General features: G+C 43.3%; 1 protein-coding gene across 10 annotated transcripts in view; it reads left to right on the top strand.

Annotated features, from left to right (window-relative positions):
* The window catches only part of Sgip1 (SH3GL interacting endocytic adaptor 1), a 195,205-nt gene that overhangs the window by 116,922 nt on the left and 56,646 nt on the right, over positions 1-21,637 (top strand). For all 10 annotated transcript variants that reach the window (XM_050136056.1, XM_050136055.1, XM_050136048.1 and 7 more), the window contains exons 9-12: positions 14,837-14,861; positions 15,802-15,853; positions 17,596-17,681; positions 18,315-18,407. In XM_050136056.1, coding sequence (XP_049992013.1) covers positions 14,837-14,861; positions 15,802-15,853; positions 17,596-17,681; positions 18,315-18,407 — 256 coding nt within the window. The remainder of the gene's footprint in view (positions 1-14,836; positions 14,862-15,801; positions 15,854-17,595; positions 17,682-18,314; positions 18,408-21,637) is intronic.

Raw genomic sequence — 21,637 nt, 5'->3', positions numbered from 1 at the left:
CCAAATTACCCTGCCAGAGAGCAAACTCCACAAATTTGCTGCTGCTTGGTAACACCACCCCCTTGCCTGTCCTCACTTTGGCAGAAGGTTCAGCACCCTATTGAGTTTAGGAGAAAACACAGGGTCATTAGTGGGGGAGGAGAACCCCAGGCTCCTGCACACCAAGAGAGACTAAATACCACGTGGTTTTAAGTGGCATTTAGACCTCGTGCGTGCAGGAAGCTGGATAGTCAATGCTCATCTCACATTATGCGTGCCCACTCAGCTTTAAGGTCTTCTCAGTTTGGATTGGTTTAGACTGGGGCTAGCAAACGTGGGGTACTAATGCTTCTCCTGTCACTTCCAAACCTCTGCAGACATTGCAGAAGATCCCAGAGGTAGTCGGAGAATCTCCCTCTAGATGGGGCTCCTAGAGCAGCCTGACAAACCTAAGACAGTACTGTTTCAGGGCCCTAAGGAAAAAGAGAACATGAGTAGAAATTTTTCTTTCAAAATATGTCTTAAACATCTTCTCCACATTTTAATAAACCACCAACTGGCCATAGAAGACAGTCTATGTCTAAAATGTGTTGGTTCTTTCCTTCATTACTAATTTTTTTTCTTCTGAAGAATTCTGTGGCTTCCATTCCTTGCCCTTTTTCACGGTGTCATTTCCCAAGCCGCCCGTTCCTACCTTATGTTGATAAAGAGAAATCCTTGAGTTGTATGTTTTGGGCTGAAGCATGAGTGAGGGATTGGGTGTTCATCCTCACGCTCCTTAGTCAGTACATGCCCAGAGAACACTGGTTGCACTGTCCGAATACGAGATCTTGTTTCCCTACACGAGGGCTAATAGATTTTTCTTGTAGAACTTCAGATTCTTCCACTTTGTTCCACTGACCGAGGCAAGCTAACCTGTTTCATCATGGTGAAGATGGCCACAGACACATATTGACGTAGAAGCATCTTAGGCCAGCCACACCAAAACTAGCAAAGTCTGGAGTGATATGCTTTGAATTAGGTCAATTGCAATTTTTTAAAAGGCTGAATTTTCTTTCTTTCTTTCTTTTTTTGGTTTTCTGAGACAGGGTTTCTCTGTGGCTTTGGAGCCTGTCCTGGAACTAGCTCTGTAGACCAGGCTGGTCTCGAACTCACAGAGATCCGCCTGCCTCTGCCTCCCGAGTGCTGGGATTAAAGGTGTGCGCCACCATCTCCCGGCAAAAGGCTGAATTTTCTATCTTTCAAATTTTCTTTGGCTATGTCATTCCTCCCTCTGTGGGGTCTGGAATCTGAGTTCTTTTTAGTCGCAAATGACCATAATCAGAGCACAATGAACTCCAGAGAAGCAATGTGTAAAGTAACTTCTAGAGGGACACATCACTTGCTAACAGTTCTGGCACCTGCCCCTGCTCTCAGAGGAGGTCAGTTTAAGTCTCCCCCAAGGAGCCATTTCCTCCAGAGCATGATTCATTGACTGACATACATAGTACATGTACTGGGTTTTCTAGAGAAACAGAAATGATAGACAGGATATATATTACAAAGAGCAACGTGTTAGTTTAGCTTACGTTATGGGGAGGGGGTAGTCCAGCAATGAGTCTTTGCATGCTGGAGAGGGCAAAAAACTCAGATGCCTCATTGATCCAGTCTGGCCCTGAAGGCCTGGAGGGTTCCTTGAGAATCCTCAATGGCAGTGGATGCCGGCAACAGCGGTAGCAACAGCTAGGTGGATGCACTAGCCAGCACACAGCAAGGGCAGCCAAGCCAGCAAAAGCACCATTGTTTACCCTCAGACTTCTTAACATCTCAGCTGCCCTTTAAAGGGAGAGTAGCCCCACTGCACCCCCAGTTAAGCCTGCTAGAAATTCCCTGCCAGACCCACTCAGAGGCATATGTCGTTGTTGAGTCCAGACCTAACCAAGTTGACCACATGAACCATCACAGAGCGTGCTCATTGGTTGACTGGGTAAGTGGATAGTCCCACTACCAGAAATTATGTAGGACTCGGCATCTAGCCATAATATCTTGCGACTTGTTTTGTTTTGAAAAAAAATTATGATTTCCAGCCCCGTGTCTCTTTCCCAGTTTGTGCCATCCACGTTTCTGTCTCCGTTAATGGAATGATGGCAGCGGGCATTCCTGGTGCCCTTACAGGTTCTAGGATTTTTTATCAAAGCTTACCCATGTGTTTCCTTCCTTGAGACTTCTTCCTTTTAGGGCTTTTCTGCTCCAAGCCTGCATGCTGCAGTAGGAAATCTGTTTTATCTTCTGAAGCCTCGAATTTACTGTTTGTGATCCTTAACACTGAGCCTTCGAGCATCTGGATTTTTGTTTTGTTTTGTTTTGTTTTGTTTTTTGAGTCCAGGTTTCTCTTTGCAGTCCTGGCTGTACTGGAACTCACTTTGTAGACCAGGCTGGCCTCGAACTCACAGAGATCCGCCTGCCTCTGCCTCCCGAGCGCTGAGATTAAGGGTGTGCGCCACCACCGCCAGCTTTGGAATTTACTTTCTTAAACCACAACAGTTTGTTTTATTTTTATAAAGTTTCTATAACATGTGCAAATGTATAAGATTCAGATAATGAAAAACCAAGTACCCATTATTTATCCTGTGGGGCTATATGCTAGTACCAAAAAAATGAACTGTGGCAGATGTGTTATTTTTAGATACAGGGTTTTGCTATGTAACCAAGACTGGAGTTGTGTAGCCCAAGACAGCCGCAAATCCACAGCCTTGCCTTTGCTCCTGAATGCTAGGATTTAGACATGTGCCATCGCAGCCAGCAGGAAGTGTAATTTTCCATTGCTTTAGGAAGAAAAAAAAAAAACAAGCATAGGGTGTAACTTGCTCAAGTTGTATCAAAAATAGGGCCACGTGTGCAGGCCTGAGCTACATGTCCCACTGTGGACAGCACAGACAGAAGGCAAGATGCACTGATCTTGTTTTGTCTATTTAAAGTCCCTTGCCCACTGCTTACCCTACTTGGAACCTGCTTTTGTATTTTCTAACATGGAGAACCAAAACAGGCTGCCCAAGAGCAATACCAAGTGGGAACATGTGTTACACCAGCGGGTTGTGTTTTCTGGCGTTGTTTGCTGCGTTAGTCTCTGTCTCTTGTTAGCCAAGGGCAACGGTTACTAAACACTCAGACCTGAGAGTCCATAAGTGACAGCTAGATGTCGGTCACACTGGGACAGAGTGGAGCCTCTTACCAACAGCCTTGTGACCCTCAGAGCCAGATCGCCCCCACCCCTACACACACACACACACACACACACACACACACACACACACACACACACTGGTTCCCAGCCGCCATTGTTCTCATTCATCACATTTCTTCCTGTCTCCCTGTGACCTCTTCCCCCATGGCTGTATTGTGTGCTTCTTTACCAGCTTAGTCACCTTGACCATGTTATTGAAATCATAAAGCACTCTAACTTCTTATTCCCAAGTGCCCTTATTTGCTCTGCCTTTTAAAAATGTGTTCATCTTCTGAATACGAGTACCCTGTTTATTTGTTGTATTCATTACCTGCTTATTTTTTGTATTTATTACTTTGTCCCTCCTCTTCCCAAACCCTCAAGTCAGCTCATGGCAACACTCCTGTTTCGTTGTTCACCAGTGTGCCTGGTCTAATGTCAGGTCTTTACCGAGTGCTCATTAGATGTCTATTAATGGCCAACTAAACCAAAACCTTTTCTATTTGCTACTTAAAGATACCCAACTGGTCACAAATAATAAGAAACAATTGATTTAAGCCAGACAGTGGTGGTGCAGTGCACACCTTTAATCCTAGCGCTTGGGGGGGAAGGGAGAAGCAGGTGGATCTTTGGGAGTTTGAGACCTGGTTCCAAAGTGAGTCCTAGGACAGCCAGGACTGTTACACACACATACACACACACACACACACACACACACACACACACACACACACACAAAAACTCTCTCTCAAAAAAAAGGAAAAGGAAAAGAAAGAAATTGTTAGTTTAAAGTATAATCCCATTATTTAAAAGATTCATAATTCAGCCACCTTATTTTTAAAGCTAAACATTTGCAAAATCTTAAAAGGCCTGTGAATTTGGATTTGACTCTGGAATATTCCATCCTGCTTGTGGTTTTTGATGCCCCATTGATTTTAAAATTGAGCTACTTGTTAGAAAAGCTTGCAAATCAGGAATTGGATTTTCTTGGTCTATGGTACAAGAAAATTTCTGTTCCTTTGGGTTTTCTCCAATCTAAAAATTCAGTTACTTTACCTCTATTTACATGTGAGCCTATAGCATATCTCTCTCTCTCTCTCTCTGAGTATTCTTGCTTGCTATTTTTCATAGTTAAAACTTTGTCTCTGTGAGTTCGAGGCCAGCCTGGTCTACAGAGCTAGTTCCAAGACAACTAGGGCTGCTAGTCAGAGAAATGATCTTAGGGGAAAAAAAAAGACACACACACACACACACACACACACACACAAAAAAAAAAACCTCATATAAATTTGGTGTTATTTTATTTTAAACCAAGAGGTGTCTTAATTTCTTTTTTTTAAATCCTGAACAGAATTTTCATAATTTATTTTTTTAACATACTTAAGAAACTCTTACGTTAAGAGATGCTAAGTGGCGCTGATGAGCGCTAACACCGCAAACCAACGTGTTGACCGAAGGGGATTTAACCCATCTTGTGTCCTGGGATGAGGAGGCATAGGAAGAACAGAGAAACCCGTGTCATTCTGTTTCCATGTTTCCTCTCCTCATTTTCATTAAGCAAAATGCATTTGTTTCTAGAAACGACTGATAAATATGTCTTACAAAAAGAATTTAATCCCCAGCTGAAAGGTTATTAGTAGAAGTTCACACTGTGACACTTGTCACCCTGCTAGGGGAGGTAGAATGATTTACATTGTCCTCCTTGCCTTTGGGTATTTGGCTACACTGTTCTCCATCTCAATGCTAATCAGGGCATGAACCATGATTTTGTCTAGTTAGGGGACTTGGGCCCACCTTGGACCAAGCTTTTTGAAGTTAGATAGTCTGGGCTAGCCAGTATCAGGGAAAGCAATTACCTGTGCCATGTTCCAGGTTCAAGGCCCAGAGTGACTAGCCGAAAGGCATAGAGCAAAGATGGGCTAATTTGAGTACATGGAAGGCATGTGCCTCTTCCACCGCCGTGAGCCCTCTGCGGCTTCCTACTTTAGCCCCACAGGTGTGTCTGTCTGTAGATGGAGAAGCCACACCCATCCTCTTTATCTGCCTGTATTTCTCACCACCTGTCTGTATCTGAAAATGGCACCAATGATAGACTCCCCCTGGTCCCCAGCCGTTGGCTATTAGGAAGCATTTGTGTTTGCTGTAAGAGAAAGCCCCCCCAGGATATGTGGTCCTATAATTAATCCTTCATTAATGTGTGTAAATCCAGACACCTCCAGAGTCTGGAGTCCCTAACAGGTGTTAGCACCCATGGTCACTAATGGCAGAGAAATGAACATTCAAGTAGGAGCTACGTGAAATACTGGAAAAACTGGTAAAGGCACCATCTCAAATAAGGCCACTTATCTTGGCTATTCACGATTCTGCCTTGCTTAGAGAATAATTCTTATTTTCATATCTCAGAAGATACTGTGCCTCAAACATCTGCATAATGTTTGAAAGGATGCAAAAATGGATTTCATAAGCATGCGGGCAAACTAGACACAGCAGTGTGTTCGGGGATAGAGGCTGTGAACATGTAGCCACTGCTGGGAGTTCACTGAGGAGAGATGGCGGAGGATACAGAACAACACAGGAACTGGGATGCTTACTACCGGGATCTTCTTGTGTTGCCCGAGGCTAACAAATTCCAAGCAAATAGAAAGTGGTTGATGGTTGTTATTTTGAAAAAAGGAATGGGCTGTCATCAAACAAGATAAAGTAAGTGTGTGTGTGTGTGTGTGTGTGTGTGTGTGTGTGTGTGTAAGAGAGAGAGACTGGGAACCTTGGAAAAGGCTACACGAAAAAAAGTTCGTCTAGCCTTGAAGAAGGGTTTGACTGGCTGAGAGGAAGAAGCCATTGAGGCTGCTGAGCAGAGAGAGAAAGCAGGAAAGCCTTGAGTGTGTGCCACACTCAAAAGGTATCAAGAAGGGTGTGCTGATAATATCAGACCTCCCAGGGAAACAACAGAGAAGAGGTGGGGGCCTGAACTCATCTGTAGACCATTCGGGGAGGCATTATTCCAGAGTGGAGCTTACGTTCTGTTCTCTAAACAGTCACGGGTGGGGGGGGGGCAGGGGCATGGAAGGACTTTTTTTCTTGGGAGGTGATTCTGGGGAGAGAACCAAGGAGAGCTGAAGAAACACAGCTGCAAGTCTGGAAGTAAAATCACAAGTTAGAAGAACACATCAGAAGTTCAGGGGGTACTGCTGTTGGCGAGAGATGATGGGTCCTTGCTAAGAGTTGCTGGGAAAACGAGCAGAAGAAAATGAAAGACAGGCGCAGAGATGAGCTGGCTGGAACCAGAAGGAACTGGGAAGAGACACCGTCAGCTTCCATAGTGAGATTAGTTTCTGGAAGAGTCTCCAGTTGTTGCGTAATGACCATGCGTAGCTGTAATGGATTAATGCCATTTTCCAGTTACTTCTAACATCCTGTTCTTAAGATATGAATCTGTTTGATCATTCTGAGTCACTGAAAAGATAGCTTAAAATGTGTTTGGATGGAACCGTGGAGCCGTGACTCTGCCCTCAGAATCTTGAACTGAAGACAGTCATCCAGGTGTGGCCATGTCAGACACAAACAGAAAGCGTTTGTGGAAACATTGCCTTGGTGGGCTGCTTTGATTGAGGTTCTTCGGAGTCTCCAATGCCTCTTCTTGAAAATACCTGTCACCTCTCTCATTTTCTCTCTGTTTTTCTTCCCCATGCCTTCGCTTTTAGAGGAAAAGTCCGGTAAGAGAAAACATATCCTTCTGATGCTTTGGGCAAATTAATATGTATTTCATTCTCGCCATCTCAGTATCTAATGCCTGTTTAACATCAAAACCAAGTTTCCAATGCTAAGACCAAACTTTGTGAGCCAGGACAAGGTCACATGATGCCACTGGGGACAAGGAAGTCGGTTGTTAAGAGATTTCTTACCCATTATTATGGACTACAAGGGGGTTTTGTAGAGGGTTACAGGCATTCAGCCCAGTACTTTCCAGCCAAGGTTTCATTTCTTACCGCTTCCACTTTCACTGGCCAAGCTACCTCTGCATACCATGGACATTTAATTTTGTTTTCCTGGACGGCCTGAGAAGGAGGGGGGTGTTCAGCAGTGGATTTCAGACTAGTCTGTTTTTAGTTATTTTTATTGTTTCAGTAATTCAAAATACCCCCTCCTGGGGTTGCTGGGTATTAGAAAGAGGGATCTTTTTATAAAGTAGATACCACAGGCAGCATAATGGCTCAGTGGGTTGCAAGGGCTTGCTGCCAAGCCCGATGACCTGAGTTTGAATCCTGGGAACCACATGAAGGAAGGAAGAAAACTGACTCCCACAAGTTAATCCTCTGACCTCCACACACACACCATGGCATGTATCACCTGCATGCAGACACACAAAATGAATATAATCAAGTCTCTCTCACCTTCTGAGTGCTGCTTGCTAGTGCTGTGGACGAATTTTATCGAAAGCACAATCTGACACGATGTAATTACACCTTTATCTTCGAACAACATAGATGTCAAAACAAAAACTTCTTTTTTAAAAAAGAAAAGGAAAAGCAGGAAGAGAAGTTTGTTCTCTTGTTTTGGTTGCCTGAAATATTGGGAACATGTTCCTAGCGTGCCTGTCCAAGACTGAGGACGGTAATGCTAGTGCAAAATACAAACACATTTTTTTCACATCAGCCCACAGTTAGAAGTTGGTTTATTCCGCCGAGCTCAACGAGGGGGCTGCTGGAAGCATGTGCTTACCTTGTGCACTGGCTCCATCTCTACCTCACAAGGAAACTGCCTCGAAATTCATATGTTAGGAAGGAGGAATGGGAACCACAAAAGAGTAAAATGAGTCCAAATAATAAAATTTGCCAACATGTGGCCAAGGTTTTGTTTCCAAAATTACAATCAGTCGAGAACAATCATAAGTATGCATTCTGTTGCATTCTGTTGCATTCTGTTGCTGTTCAACTGAGCCTCTGTGAACGTACGTGAGGCGACAGTCATGAGGTGGGCTGTGCACATCACAGCGCCGGAGCTCTCGGGAGTCTTTCCTTACATACAGTCTCCTGGACCCTAGATTATCCTCTGAGCTAAGCAAAGTTGGCCGATTCTCATTAAAATCTGCCGGTGGCATTTCAAAACTCTCCAGTGCTCATTGATTCTCCTAGGAGGAGATGTTTCTGGCCTTACAGCAAGGTTACTTGTGCTTTCTCTTTCGCTGTGTGTCTGAGATATTGTGTAACTCAGATTCCTAAGCCAGCTCCGCTATGAATGAAACCGTGCTTACTAGCAGGGTCTTTGTTTCATCTCCCAAGTCGGGTTGCAGGAGATTGTCTAACTGGATTCAACAGCTAACTGGTAGAGCTCACCTGTGGTTTACAAGAACCAGCTGAAATATTGACACCTAACAAGGGTGAGGAAAACAGAGGCCTGCCGAGCACTTTAACCTGACTCTAACTCATTTAAAAGCCTGTCAATCTGCTGGCCATGATCTTAGTAACAACTTACTGTTGATACAATCTAATTCCTAGAAAAGCCTGTAACACACGGGAACTGGGGACATGGCTTACTTGGTTAAATGCTTGCTTACCAACACAAGGACCTCAGTTAGATCCCCAGAACTCACATAAAAAAATAAATAAAAATAAAAATCCACTCATGGTTGAATTCCCATGTAGTCACAGTGCTGACCTAAAAAAAAATCAAAATAAGGATTATCTCAAAGAGAAAATAAAATTGATCTTCAGAGCCTTCTCTAGGACACATCAGATGACCAAGGGGTTTAAATAATTAATGATTAATTAAGGAGAATTCACTCTGTGTGATACGGATGCCTGCAATCAGGGACACATTAGCCACCTACGGGCTCCATGCAACTGAAGGGATGTTTTGTTTTGGCTTTTTTTGTTTTGTTTTTGGTTATGCAGTTATAATTTTGGCCCATATTTAAGAAAGAGACCAATTAATTAACCTTTTTTTTTTTAAATCAAGTTACTCATTCCTCTCTAAAGAGGGGGGCAACCATGAGGCCACTTCACACAGTGGCAGGTACAGCAGAGCGTGGTGAAGTCCAAGTGACCTCCTCCTACCCCGAGAGCATCTAGACAGGTGTCTCTGCTTCTAGAAAAGACCAGCTCCAGATCCTAAATTCATTTTCATCTTTGATGAAAATTCTGTAACTCGTAAAACACAAACAGAATGCTAAGTGGTGTTTGAAATGGGAGGGGAGGTGACAGAGAATGGAGCAAAGATAATTCTTCTCTTGCAATGCACGGCTTGCACGGAGAGCCTCAGACAAGAAATCAACAGGCGAAGGCCCCACCCCCACCCCAGATGATGATGGCTTTGCTGACCTTTCTGTCCTGCGCACATCTTTAAGGGTGATGATAGGCATGAATCTGCTCCACTTGACTTCTAGAATTCTCTCGCTTCGAAAGATTTCAGGAGCTCTTCTTCACAGACTCGAAGTCGGCTACATGTGTGCTTGGCACAGCTTCGCGTCTTTTGGGTTCTTGTTAATCAGCCTGCGACTGTGTGAATTTGAATGGCTAGTCCTTGGTGAAAAAAAAAATTGCAAATGAAGTTTCTCAAATGTTACCACAGGAGCTTGCCCTTTACTAGAAAAATATAAGCATGAGCTAATTACTAAAATATGGATTTTTTTAAACTCATAGAAAATTAAAATATGACTTAATTTGAGTGGTTTAATACATTTGGTAATATTTTGAAAGTGTTTTAATTTTAAGTAGAGCAAGTCTTAAGTTCAAGGGACTACCTCTGTCTGGCTGCAGTCTGCATTTTATTTTGCGTGATATATCATAATCTCATATTGGGCAAGAATGCCACTTACATTGCCTTATTTATAGTATTTCGAATTTTTGTCATGTAACCTCCCTATTTCCCTATTTAAATAATTTTCATCTGGTCACTAAACAATATTGTGGCCCAAATAGTCATATATAAAAGTGATTTTTTTCTTAAAACAGTATGATAATGTCAGTTCAAAGATACATACTGTTGTTCTAATACTAAAGTTGCATCCACACAAAGACAGGTTTATAAAAAAGGTGGAGTGAGCATGTAGTGGTACCCGCAATTAATAAAGTCTAAACGGGGTCTAGAGGCCTCCTTTTACAAGCCTAGTCCTGGAATTGGCCACGTCTAGACGATAGCCCCTGCTTCAGCCACGACTTCCTTCAGGAGTCTTCCCCCAGGGTCATTCTTGAAACCACAGAATCAGAGATCTAAAACCTGTTCCCGGTTCTGCTGACTCACTAACTGGGTCTCAGATCTCACTTTGAACTAAATGTTCCCGGTGGCCTCGCAGACAGAAAGGCTGCAAGCTTTTGTTCCCACGATCAGTTTATCTTTGCCTGAACCCCTGCCTGTCCCCATGTTTGAGCTCTTAGAGTCTACTTAGAAAGTCTTCTACTTTCTAAGGAATCTTAAAAGCAACACTTTGCGTAGCTCCTTCACCTCCTACATCTATGTCCTTTCTGGTACAGCTGAAAGATCCCAAAGGAGACTGTTGGGGCACACTGATGGCAGCTGTCGCCCAGGCTGGGGAAGTAAAGAAAGAAGTCGTGTCTGCATGGTGTATCCCCAGTTATCATCTGGTCCACAAGTGTTTATGGTTGCCAGACAGTTTTCACAGTTTCCACATGTATTTATCAGGGGTTATCCACAAGAAGTTTGCCCAAATCACCAAAGTCAGGCTTACAAAACAACTACCCCCTGAAATATACATTCTGAGAACAATGAAGAGAAAAATCCAAAGGGTGGGTTCTACTGATAGTAATACATGGCATCACTGGTGCTGGTGCATGCTCTTGTCTAAGGAAACAGACGTGTCCAGATTGTCTACATACTATCTACATAGCCTACAAATCCCCTTCCCAAATATTCTGGGAGAAAACTGCTTTTGACAAGACATTATAACAAATCACCAATAAGGATTCTGTGCATTGCTGCCTTGTTCTTACGGGCAAATACATAAAGCTCCGCCCCATTAGCAAAGCCGTATATATATGTCTCTCTCTGGGGTTTTCCCAAGTCTTCTGGGGCTTTATGAGCCCTACTCAGGTGCCTGCCGCCTTGCTCTGACCTGGTGATTTGGGGTATGATTGGTAGCTGTTTGGAAGCCTTCTGTTACCCACGCCTGTTGACTGATCCATCGTTCTCTGACTAGGTGTCTGTTCTCTCTTCCTTTTTGCTGACCACAGAGGCGCAGCCCGGTAAGAACTCTCAATATTTTAAACCTTAAACACGTGTAGAGAAAGGGAGGTAGCAAGGCTGGTTTCTTATTACCGTGATGATCAATCACCCAGTGTCCAAACAGCAGACGAATTGGGTTCACTGGTTGGAAACTTCTGGCTGTCTAAATGGGAAGACATAGCTTAGAATTATCAGAGCATTTCTTTGTCACTGAATTAATATTGCATAGTGTATATCTGTAGTGTGACAAAGGGGGTTGTGTGTGTGTCCAAGGACCAAAGTGCGGCTAACACAAAGTTAACAGCAAAGTGATGATGGTGTTGATGATGGTGACGACAATGATGAAGAAGAGGTGGAGGAGAAGTGTCTTCAGAAATAATAATAATTAACAACAATAATAATGTGGGGCTCAGGGGTTAAGAGCACATAAAGAACTTGAGTTAGGTTTTCCAAACACACACTGGGCAGCTCATAGCTTCCTTTAACTCCAGCCCCAGGGAATCTGCCCTTTTCTTGACTGCAGGTACCTGCCCTCACATACACAAACCTACAAACATAATTTTAAAATAAAGTCATACATTTAAGATAATAAAATAATATAAATATAAATATTAATAAAACTGAAGAGGAGTATTTTTTTAAACGACATCACTTTTAAGCCCAAATTCAAAATACACCCTTGTTCTGTAACTTACCTTGGTCAGAGTACACACTGATTCATACTCAAAATTCACCCTGAGAAAGGGAGACACACTCCCAGGCTGTTCCATCGTTCTAAATCCTGTGGCTTTAGACAGCTTTGACAAGCTATTCGTCCTGCTAGTCCACATTTTCCAAAGGGAATTAGTTTCCTCAGCTCGGAGAATCTGAAGAATTTAAAGTGTTACAGCAGTCTCTTGCTGTTTGGATAATTGCATCTACCTACCTAATCAGCCCCTTCGAGAGGGTATGGCTGACATGCTGGTGTGCGCATTTAATCCAGGCACTAGGGAGAGTCTAAGGCAGGAGAGAGAGAGAGAGAGAGAGAGAGAGAGAGAGAGAGAGAGAGGGGAGAGAGAGAGAGAAAGAAAGAAAGGAGGGAGAGGGAGAGAGAGGGGGAGAGAGGGAGAGAGACAGAGAGAGGAGGGAGAGAGAGAGAGGAGGGAAGGAGAGAGAGAGAGAGAGAGAGAGAGAGAGAGAGAGAGAGAGAGAGAGAGAAGAGAGAGGAGGGAGAGAGAGCAAAGCTCTTTGAAATGTTTCTAAGCTTGTGCCAATCAATAGTCATTACCACTTGAGGCAAATACCACCCCACCCAAGTGACAAGCTGCGGGTCTTCTATTTAAACTGTGAGATGGCCTCTCCAGAGTATGATGATTCTGACCCAACTGTCAGGAGATTTCTCAGATTGTGACAACTCATGAGGAACGAATTGATTAATCAAAATGACAAGTAATTCACTACTCTATATATGTGCATGCATATATATACATATGTATATATATATACATTGAGCAATAACTAATAGAATGAAAAGAAGGTCACTTGAGGCTTCAGTCAATGGGCTTCCTTCCTGGGTGTGGCCTCTGTGGTGACAGTACCTCAGCTCCACATGTCATGCTGCAGCCTCAGGTCCTCAGGGGCGGCTGTGCTACACACTCAGCTGGCAAGGAGAGCCTCTTTCCTGTTTGGCTGGCTTGTTGCTGTGGGCCTTTTGAATCTATTCCTTTGTGATTGCTTTATTCTTTCCCATTTCCAAGCAAAGCAAGCTTTCCTGTCTGGCTTGCACTTACCTCACCCATTCCTGAGGTGTATGTGATGCTGTTGCAGGAGCTTCCTTGCTGCCTTCCAGTGATCACTGTGTGTGGAAGGAAGGGACACGCGTGGTACTTGGCAGACACCGAACAGGTGTTCTCGCTTCCTCGGATATTACGATTTTAGTAAAGTGAGCAGTGTAGTTAGATCTAGAGGGCTTCAGTTTAGGCTCTGGTATCTTCTGTCTGCTTGGTTGCAGTTCTCACAGTTCAAAATGGGGCCCTACTCCCTCAATCAGCTCATGAATCTTGGAATCCAGTAGTTGCTTGAGTCCCTGTGTCTCTTCCTGCATGCCCTAAAATAGTTCTCATGACTGAGGGCCCACAGCCCAGGGAAACATTTCATCTCCGCTTTAACAAGCCGTTCTCTGTCATCTGTCTATATATCTCCTATACCCAAACTCCCACAATGAGCAAAGCGGACTGAAGTCAGCGTATTTATTTCATTACTAATAATGTGATCATTCTCTATCCGGCACATAGGGTAAGAACAAACAAATTGCCTTTTCCAGGCAAAACAAGCTCGAAGATATAATCTGTGCAACTAAGCCACCCACCAAGAAACATCTGACAGGGCTGCTCTGGCTCAAACTGTTCCTCTATCACAAATAAATTCAATCTGGGGCTGAAAAATTCCGACTTGCCAGTTCTAGGAAAGATGAAATACAGCCCATCAGTCTTCTGCGGGTTGCTAGACCACGCCCTGCACTGGTAGCATTACTATGGCGAGAACACAGCACAGCAGCTATCCTGCCCCACAGTGAGAAAGGGCGACACTGAGTGCCTCTTGGACCCCTTCCTTGTACCACTGTCCCCCCCCACACACACACTTTCAACTAAGGCAAGCCATGCCCTGCCTCATGATACCACCCTCCTGGCTTCTTGCTTTTCTAGAAGAGTCCATGCTCAGAACCTTCCATAGCTTCTGACTTTCAGTTACGACTTTTAATTGAGTTTCTTTGCCTATTATCTGAGTAGGTTTGTACCAAGAAAGATGCCCTAGAAGTGACCTGCATAGATGGTTCCTGCCAGGGCTGTTTGGGTTCTTCCAGAGGCTTTGCAGAGATGACTCCTGATTGGCAACCTGGTGTCAGCAGGGGACAGAAACCAAAGGGGAAGAGGGGAAGGGAAGCTGGAGCCTCTGGAATCCCTGTGTAAAAACATTCCTGTAGGTAGGACATGAGGAGATATCAACACTCCCCACTTACACCCTTTAAGTCCTATCTGTTCTGCTGACGGTTTCTGCCAAGCATTTCAGGATCCCATCTGACTAAGGGCAGATCGTACTCATACATTTGAAAATTTTCAAATACCAAACATTTGAAAATTTGGATTTTCAAAAAGGTTTGGAGTCTTACGTGCTAGAGTTCAAGAGGTTGTAAGAGACCAATCTGTGTCCTTACCAAAGCCACCCAGGTAAGGGGCTTGCTCATTCCGGGGACTCTCCTTCTTCTCTGTCACCTTAGAGGAGCATGAGAAGCTAATGTGTGTGTGTGTGTGTGTGTGTGTGTGTGTGTGTGTGTGTGTCCACCTACAGGCTCCAACTTCAGTGTGGTTCTGAGTCGAATTTCCTTTTCCCAAACTGGGGTATCATTGAGTTCAGTTTAATTGCAATGACAGAAATAATACATATTGTGCATAACATATCTGTGGTCTTAAGCCTTATAGTGTTTATTTCTAATTCTAGGGTGCAATTAAAAGGAACTTATCCAGTAAGTATATCTTAGCTCCCAGCAATAGAGTATGGTTTGGCAGAAGGAAGAGTTCCTTGGATCTTGGAGCATAATAGCATTCAAATTGCACAGTCTGGGGATTTATTCGTAAGGCTTTCGAAACAAAACATTTACAGCAAAGATTTCTTGTTATGATGGAGGGTATCGGTTCTGAATAATTAATGCTTAAATTCTCCAAACAAATCTATTTTTAGAAAAAAAAACACCAGGGCTTTCTTCCTGTGTTTGTCAGCTCTTGCTGTATCTTTAAGCTTAGAAGTGAATGTAATCAAATGCGTTTGATTAGACACACGGTAGCTAGCGGTGGGGAGAGAGGAGGCATGTCCAGGAGGAACTAAAGGCAGACACAGATTACCCGTTCTTCCATTATTGGATATCTAATGTTCAGTCCACCGAAGTAATATGACATAAGCGATCATATATAAGGCTTGATACCCTTCCTGCCACATAAAATGTACCCTAGGAAAATCTAAATTCCTAAAGTTGCACCATTTTCTTGCCATTTCAAAAAAAAAAAAAAAAAAAGGCATGCTGACAGCTGGGTCGGCGTACTATGGGCATATGGCCTGAATTGTTATCCCCCATGGTAACGGAGAACCAGAACTCATTCAGGCAATGGGCATTTGAAGAACGGTAGGCTGTTCCTCTGAGCTCTACAGTATACAAATCTTCCATTGTTGGCTTGTTTATGGTTTTTCTTTGGGTAATGAGGTTTTACAAATGCCAGAGAAATCCTGCCACAGATGACAGCTATATGCCTGTCGCACTGCCAGGGGAGAGGGTTTGTTTTGAAGTTTTCACGTTATGTTGCTTATTGATGAGGCTTAAATCTCTAAGTGTTTCCACACGTAGCTCATATGTCACCCCAGAAGGGACTGGTTAAGATATGCCTACAAAGGTCTTTTGTCCTGTGTGTCAGGTGAAGAAGTCGCAAGGCCCCGGCGTTCCACCCCAACTCCAGAACTTATAAGGTGAGCATGGAAGATACCGGTTGCGTTTTACTCAACATGAACTCTTAACTGTTCAACAAATATCCTCCAGGCCTCAGTGGATGAAGGGCCTAACATGTGTGTGAGTTCATATATCTGCAGCCTGGGCCCAATCCGCTGTCACTTCTCCCACATGCAGCTCAAAGGGGAACATTGGGTAAATACCTGCATTTGTCTATGGCAGAATGTGCGCTCTACTTACTCACGGATCTAGAGTTATGTATAAAGAGGCTTTCTGATTTCTGGAATGTTCAGCTAAGATACATCTTATTGCCCTAAAAAAAGAGAAGTCGGATAGTTGGATATACTTTCACGATACATTCCAACTTCCCAACCAAGGGACCTTCTATTTTGTTCTTCCTCGCCCCCTCTGTCACAAATCGTTGTGTTTTACAGTGGCTTCTTTGAGTGTAGTATTGCACAAATAGTTACTGCTTCCCAAAGTGATAGTTACATCTCTTTAAAATTTGAATTATTTCTGTCTTCTCAGCCTCCGCCTGCTCTTCCCCTTTCCTATCCAGCCCCCACCTGCATGGCATGCACACAGCAAGCATCAGGCTCCCGGGTGGGAGTCACGTCTGGAAGGAATGGAGACAAAAAACAATAATAAAATAATAATCATCCATCTAGATATGTGGTCAGGAGGAGAGATGAGCTACCTCAATACCCTTTAAGATATACTGGGTTGGGACATTATTAAGTAGGAAGGAGCAAGATAAAGTTAGCAACTGAGTGGCCCAGTTGTTTTTTATTCCGATACAACTTCCTGGGCACCAGTTAAATAGCTCTGTGCTTGACTTTCGATAAACTGCATTAATTACAACAAGAAATATGGTGATGTCTTGTTTGGGTTTCTATTCCTATGATAAAATACCATGACGAAACACAACTCAAAGAGGAAAAGGTTTTTAAGTCTCAAGTCCCAGCCTACCATCATAGGAAGTCAAGGCAGGAACCTGGAGGCAGGAACTGAAGCAGAAGCCATGGGGAGTGCTGCTTACTGGCTTACTCCTCGTGACTCACTCAGCCTGCTGGACACAAGACCACCACCAGTCCAGGGATAGAACCACCCCCAATGGGCTGGGCCTTCACATCAATCATCAAGAAAATGCTCCCAACACACTTGCCTTCAGGCCAATCTTATACAGACATTTTCTCAATTAAGATTCTTTCGTCCCAGATGACCCCAGCTTCTGTCAAGTTGACATAGAAACTAGCCAGGACAGGTAACGACAAGTATAGATTCTTTTTTAGGCCAGGCATGTTGGCACACACCTGTAGTCCCAGTACACAGGGGGCAAAAGCACAAGGATCATGAATTTTAAGATAGCCCGGGCTTTATAAGCAGCTGTCTCAAAACCATAAAAAGTAAATATGCATAGTTTTTTTGAGTTCGTGTGACAGAAAGGTACCTTGTAATAAACTGTCATCTCTAATATGTCACTTCTGAGAGTAGAGACTTACCATTGTGTTTCTGTTGGAACTGCACCTAGGCCTCTGTTAGACCTCACGGTCTTCTCTCCCGCCATGAGCCTTTTCAACATGGCATCTCCATGTGATCCCTTCTAAGCCCAACAGAAGCCTTGCACACACGTGTGCATGCCTAAGTACACAAATGCATATGTTTATTTAACCGAGGAAAGTATTTGAAAGTTTGTGTATGGTTTCGGGTGTTCGTTTTTGATCCTTCTCTCTCTCTCTATCTGTCTAAATGCATGTTTTAGCAAGAAGCCTCCAGATGACACGCTGGCCCTCGCTCCTCTCTTTGGTCCACCGTTAGAATCAGCTTTTGATGAGCAGAAGACAGAAGGTAGGGAACTCTATGTCTATAGCACGGCTTTGGAGTTACTTCTGTCAAGTGAATGGATGTAATTGTGTCTTGGGAACATGAAGACAAAACACCCATACCCATTAAATAAAATGATTATTTTTTTTTAAATTTTTCTGGTTCTCTTAAAAATGTTCAGCAAGCATCTTTAGAATAATCATTCCTCTCTGTGATGGAGTGAAAGGTTAAGAGATTGCACAACCTTTAAGAATAGGAACCGCAGCACAGAATCCAGACGTTTTCAGAACTGAAGCATATGCATAGAAGTCTTTAAATATACTGACGAGCAACAAAACATGTTCACAAAGTAATTCCTAAAATGTCTGAATGGTACAGAAATAGTGACAGTATGTATTGTAGCATCCAGAGTGCCCTTAGGTAACCAACTAGGAAGAAAGTGTGGGCTCGCCTTTAATTTAGATCCAGGTACCTACACAGACACTCTCTTGCTCCCCCACACACCAAGCTTCTAGTTCTGTTTTCAGCACACTCCCAAATTAAACTTCCAGGAAGATGACACAAGGCATGTCGGTCATGTAGTGAAGCTCAACTTCAATCAAAGTTCTAAATTCCTGTTTGAACTTACCCTGAAATTTTCTGTTTTTATGTTTCCAGTTCTTTTAGATCAACCTGAGATATGGGGTTCAGGCCAACCAGTTAACCCAAGCATGGAGTCTCCGAAGCTAGCAAGACCGTTTCCCACTGGAAGTAAGTGATATGTCTGACTCATTTTACTCTCTGTCTGCATAGTAAAATTTTAGGTCACTGTTAGAATGCCTGGATAGATGATGTTTGAATTTAAAAAGAGACGTTATTATCCCACAGGCTAGATCAGGTTCCCTAAGCTGGGGTGAAATAAAATGAAATCGTGTTGTGAGCTTTGAGGCAGCCCCTCTTCTGACATCTTACATGATCTCTTGTTCATCCATCCCTCACATATGACTATGGATAAGTCAGCAGAAGCTGGACTGAAAGCACTGGGCAGCCACGCAACACAAGTACTGAGCAAGTCCGGCTGGGTCTCTGCTAGTCCCAATGAACACCTGAGATTACATGGGACGAAAATGACCCATAGACAGTAAAGATGACCTGGAAAGCAAGACAGGCTCTCTAGCTGAGAGACGGACACTGCAAGGAAACCAAGATAAATGTGTACAATGATGCTGGTTTCAGCCAAGGCGACTGGAGAGGGTCCTAAAAGGCCTCGGAAATCCTTCGCCTCTGGTGCGTTGAACTAGCTGGGCTGATTAGGTTAGTCAAGCCAGTCACCCATGGATTTATGAAGTATCCATCCGTAGACACCCATAGCCAGACGTGCATAGAAGGTACGCCTCAGAATACTCATAAAAGGAATGGATTTGAAGAGAAGATATTTGGGGAGGGAAGGAGCACAGAGGGTCTTTTATTAAGCACTGAGACTCACCAGCAAATACTCTCTCCAGCCCAGCATCCCCGGGGCTTTGCTGTTGGTGTCTAAAACTGACCATAGTAATTAGCTCAATGGATTCAGAACTAAAGGCTCAAAGGCTATGTGTCAGGAATGTTGTCACGATAAGAGCGTGTGATCCAGCCTTTGTAAAAATATTTTCCTCAAACACAGGGAGGGCAAGCAAGAGTCAGCAGCTTTTCTTCAAGCTCTGAACTTGGAATGGTGTTGCAGAAACAGTTTGAACCACAGAAGTTCTGAGTGCTTCTCCATGTGACTGAAATATAAAGTCAATTTTAAAAAAAAAAAAAAAAAGGCCTCTTTTTTTGAACACTTTTCTATACAGATCTAAGCTATCCAAATTATTCCTAGAAAATTATTCTTATTAAGTGGCAAGAAAATAAATGAAAGTCATATTTATGGAGATAGAGTTGGAACTTTAGGGCAAACTGTAGATGCTATGCGTCCACTTAGCATAGCTGAGGCTGCTGTTTAACCCCTGGACATCCTATAGTTATGCTTGCCTTCTGATTGTAGTGGAAATTCACCTTTTTTGTTAGTCCTTATGGTATTTTATTTATTTTATGATTTATCTAGTGGTTATCATCTCAGCTTTTTTTACAGAGGTGATGAGTTAGAATCGAAACCTTTGATTGGTTCTAAACTTCTAAGGAAAAGGACCCATTTGGGAAATAGTTTTCAACAGCTCGTAGCTTAGATTAAGAACCACTTATGAGGCTGGAGAGATGACTCAGTAGTTTCGAGCACTGGCTGCTCTTGTAGAGGACCTGGGATTGGTTTCCAGCACCCACATGGCAGCTCACCATGGTCTATAACTCCAACTCCATAGGATTAGAAGACACCCTCCTGCCAATGTCATGGGCATTCACATGTTGCACATCCATGAAGGCAAACACTTATACACATAAAATATAAAATAAAATGATTTTTAAAGAATTACTTATCCATGAGTTTTAAGATAGGAAGGCATATTATTATATGTGTGAGTGTGTGTGTACATGCATGTATGCATGTGCTCTGTGTGCCTGTGTGTGTGTGTGTGTGTGTGTGTATGTGTGGTAGGAGTGGAGAGGTGAGGAATGTCAGGAAGACACTCTTCCTGGGGTGTCGGGGGCTCTCTAGCCTTGGGCCCACCTGGCTCATTCTGATCTTAGGCTATGAAATATGGGCTCACACTCAGGCTCACAGTGAGGAAGGACTTATGACAACTGTGTGAACTCTTGAATCTACGAGACATGGCAGGTGAGAAAATAACATACATTTAAAGAAAAAAAATAGAATTTATTTATTGGAATAATAATTCCAAATTTCAACAATAAAATGAGAAACCCTATCCATATGAACAAATTTTTTGGTAGGGCACAAAATACTTTTTATCTTAGGATTTTATTTCCTAAGAATGTTTGTGTCGGCAATGTTTATTCTTGAACCCATCACTTCACTTCTGACGTCCTAAGACATTCTGTCTTAGGGTGTCTATTGCTGTGAAGAGACGCCTTGACCACAGCAACTCTTGAAGATGTAAACATTCAATTAATGTGGTGGCTTATAGTGACAGAGGTTTAGTCCATTATCTTTGTGGCGGGAAGTGTGGAAGCTGGAAGTATGGTGGCCTGTGGGCAGACATGGTGCTAGAAAAATCTCTACATCTTGATCCAAAGGCAACAGGAAGTTGACTGAGATCCTGGGCCACTGGGCATATCTTGAGAATAGGAGACCTCAAAACCTGCCCCTGCAGTGACACACTTCCTCCAACAAGGCCACACTTACTCTAACAAAGCCACACCTCCCAGTCATGCTATTCCCCATGAGATTGTGGGGTGGCCAATTACACCCAACACATGCTATGAGTTTAAAAGCATAGTATTGTGAAATCTGTCCAGATACAATATAGGCAACATTATCCAGACTAGTTTTAAAACCCCTTCCTGTATCCACCTCAGGACCATTGCTGTTTCCATGGTTACACCCTGGACTGGAGCTATGTTAGCAGGATTCATGATCAACCACTGTTACTCCAGAACACAGCCAATGTTTATTCAACACGGTACCCCTTGCTCCCAGTAAAGGAATTGAATTTAGCTGTGGCTTGATGATTTGTTAGATAAGTAAAATGTTGATTTTATTGCTATCTGACCTTTTGCAAAACTCCTACGGTCATAAGATGGAGGACTCTGAATGCTTCTGTCTCTTAGAGTCCTAGTTAGCGTTGTCATTGCTGTGATGAAACACTATGACCACAGACAATTTGGGGGCCAAAGAGTTTATTTCGCTTACATATCAAAATCCATTGAGAGAAGCCAAGGCAAGAACCCAAGCAGGGAAGGAACCTAGAGGCAGAAGCTGCTGCAGACACCATGAAGGAGTACTGCTTGCTGACTTGCTTCACGTGCCTTGCTCAGCCTGCTTTCTTATAGCACCAAGGACTGCCAGCTCAGGGTGGCCCCACCCACAGTGGACTGGGCCCTCATACACCAATCGCTAATTTTGA

This window comes from Alexandromys fortis, unplaced genomic scaffold (genome assembly GCF_014885135.2).
Source record: "Alexandromys fortis isolate MF-2015 unplaced genomic scaffold, M_Fortis_MF-2015_v1.1 scaffold_13, whole genome shotgun sequence".
Classification (NCBI taxonomy): domain Eukaryota; kingdom Metazoa; phylum Chordata; class Mammalia; order Rodentia; family Cricetidae; genus Alexandromys; species Alexandromys fortis.
The sequence above is the reverse complement of the archived record's forward strand: the minus strand, read 5'-3'. Positions and strand labels throughout refer to the sequence as shown.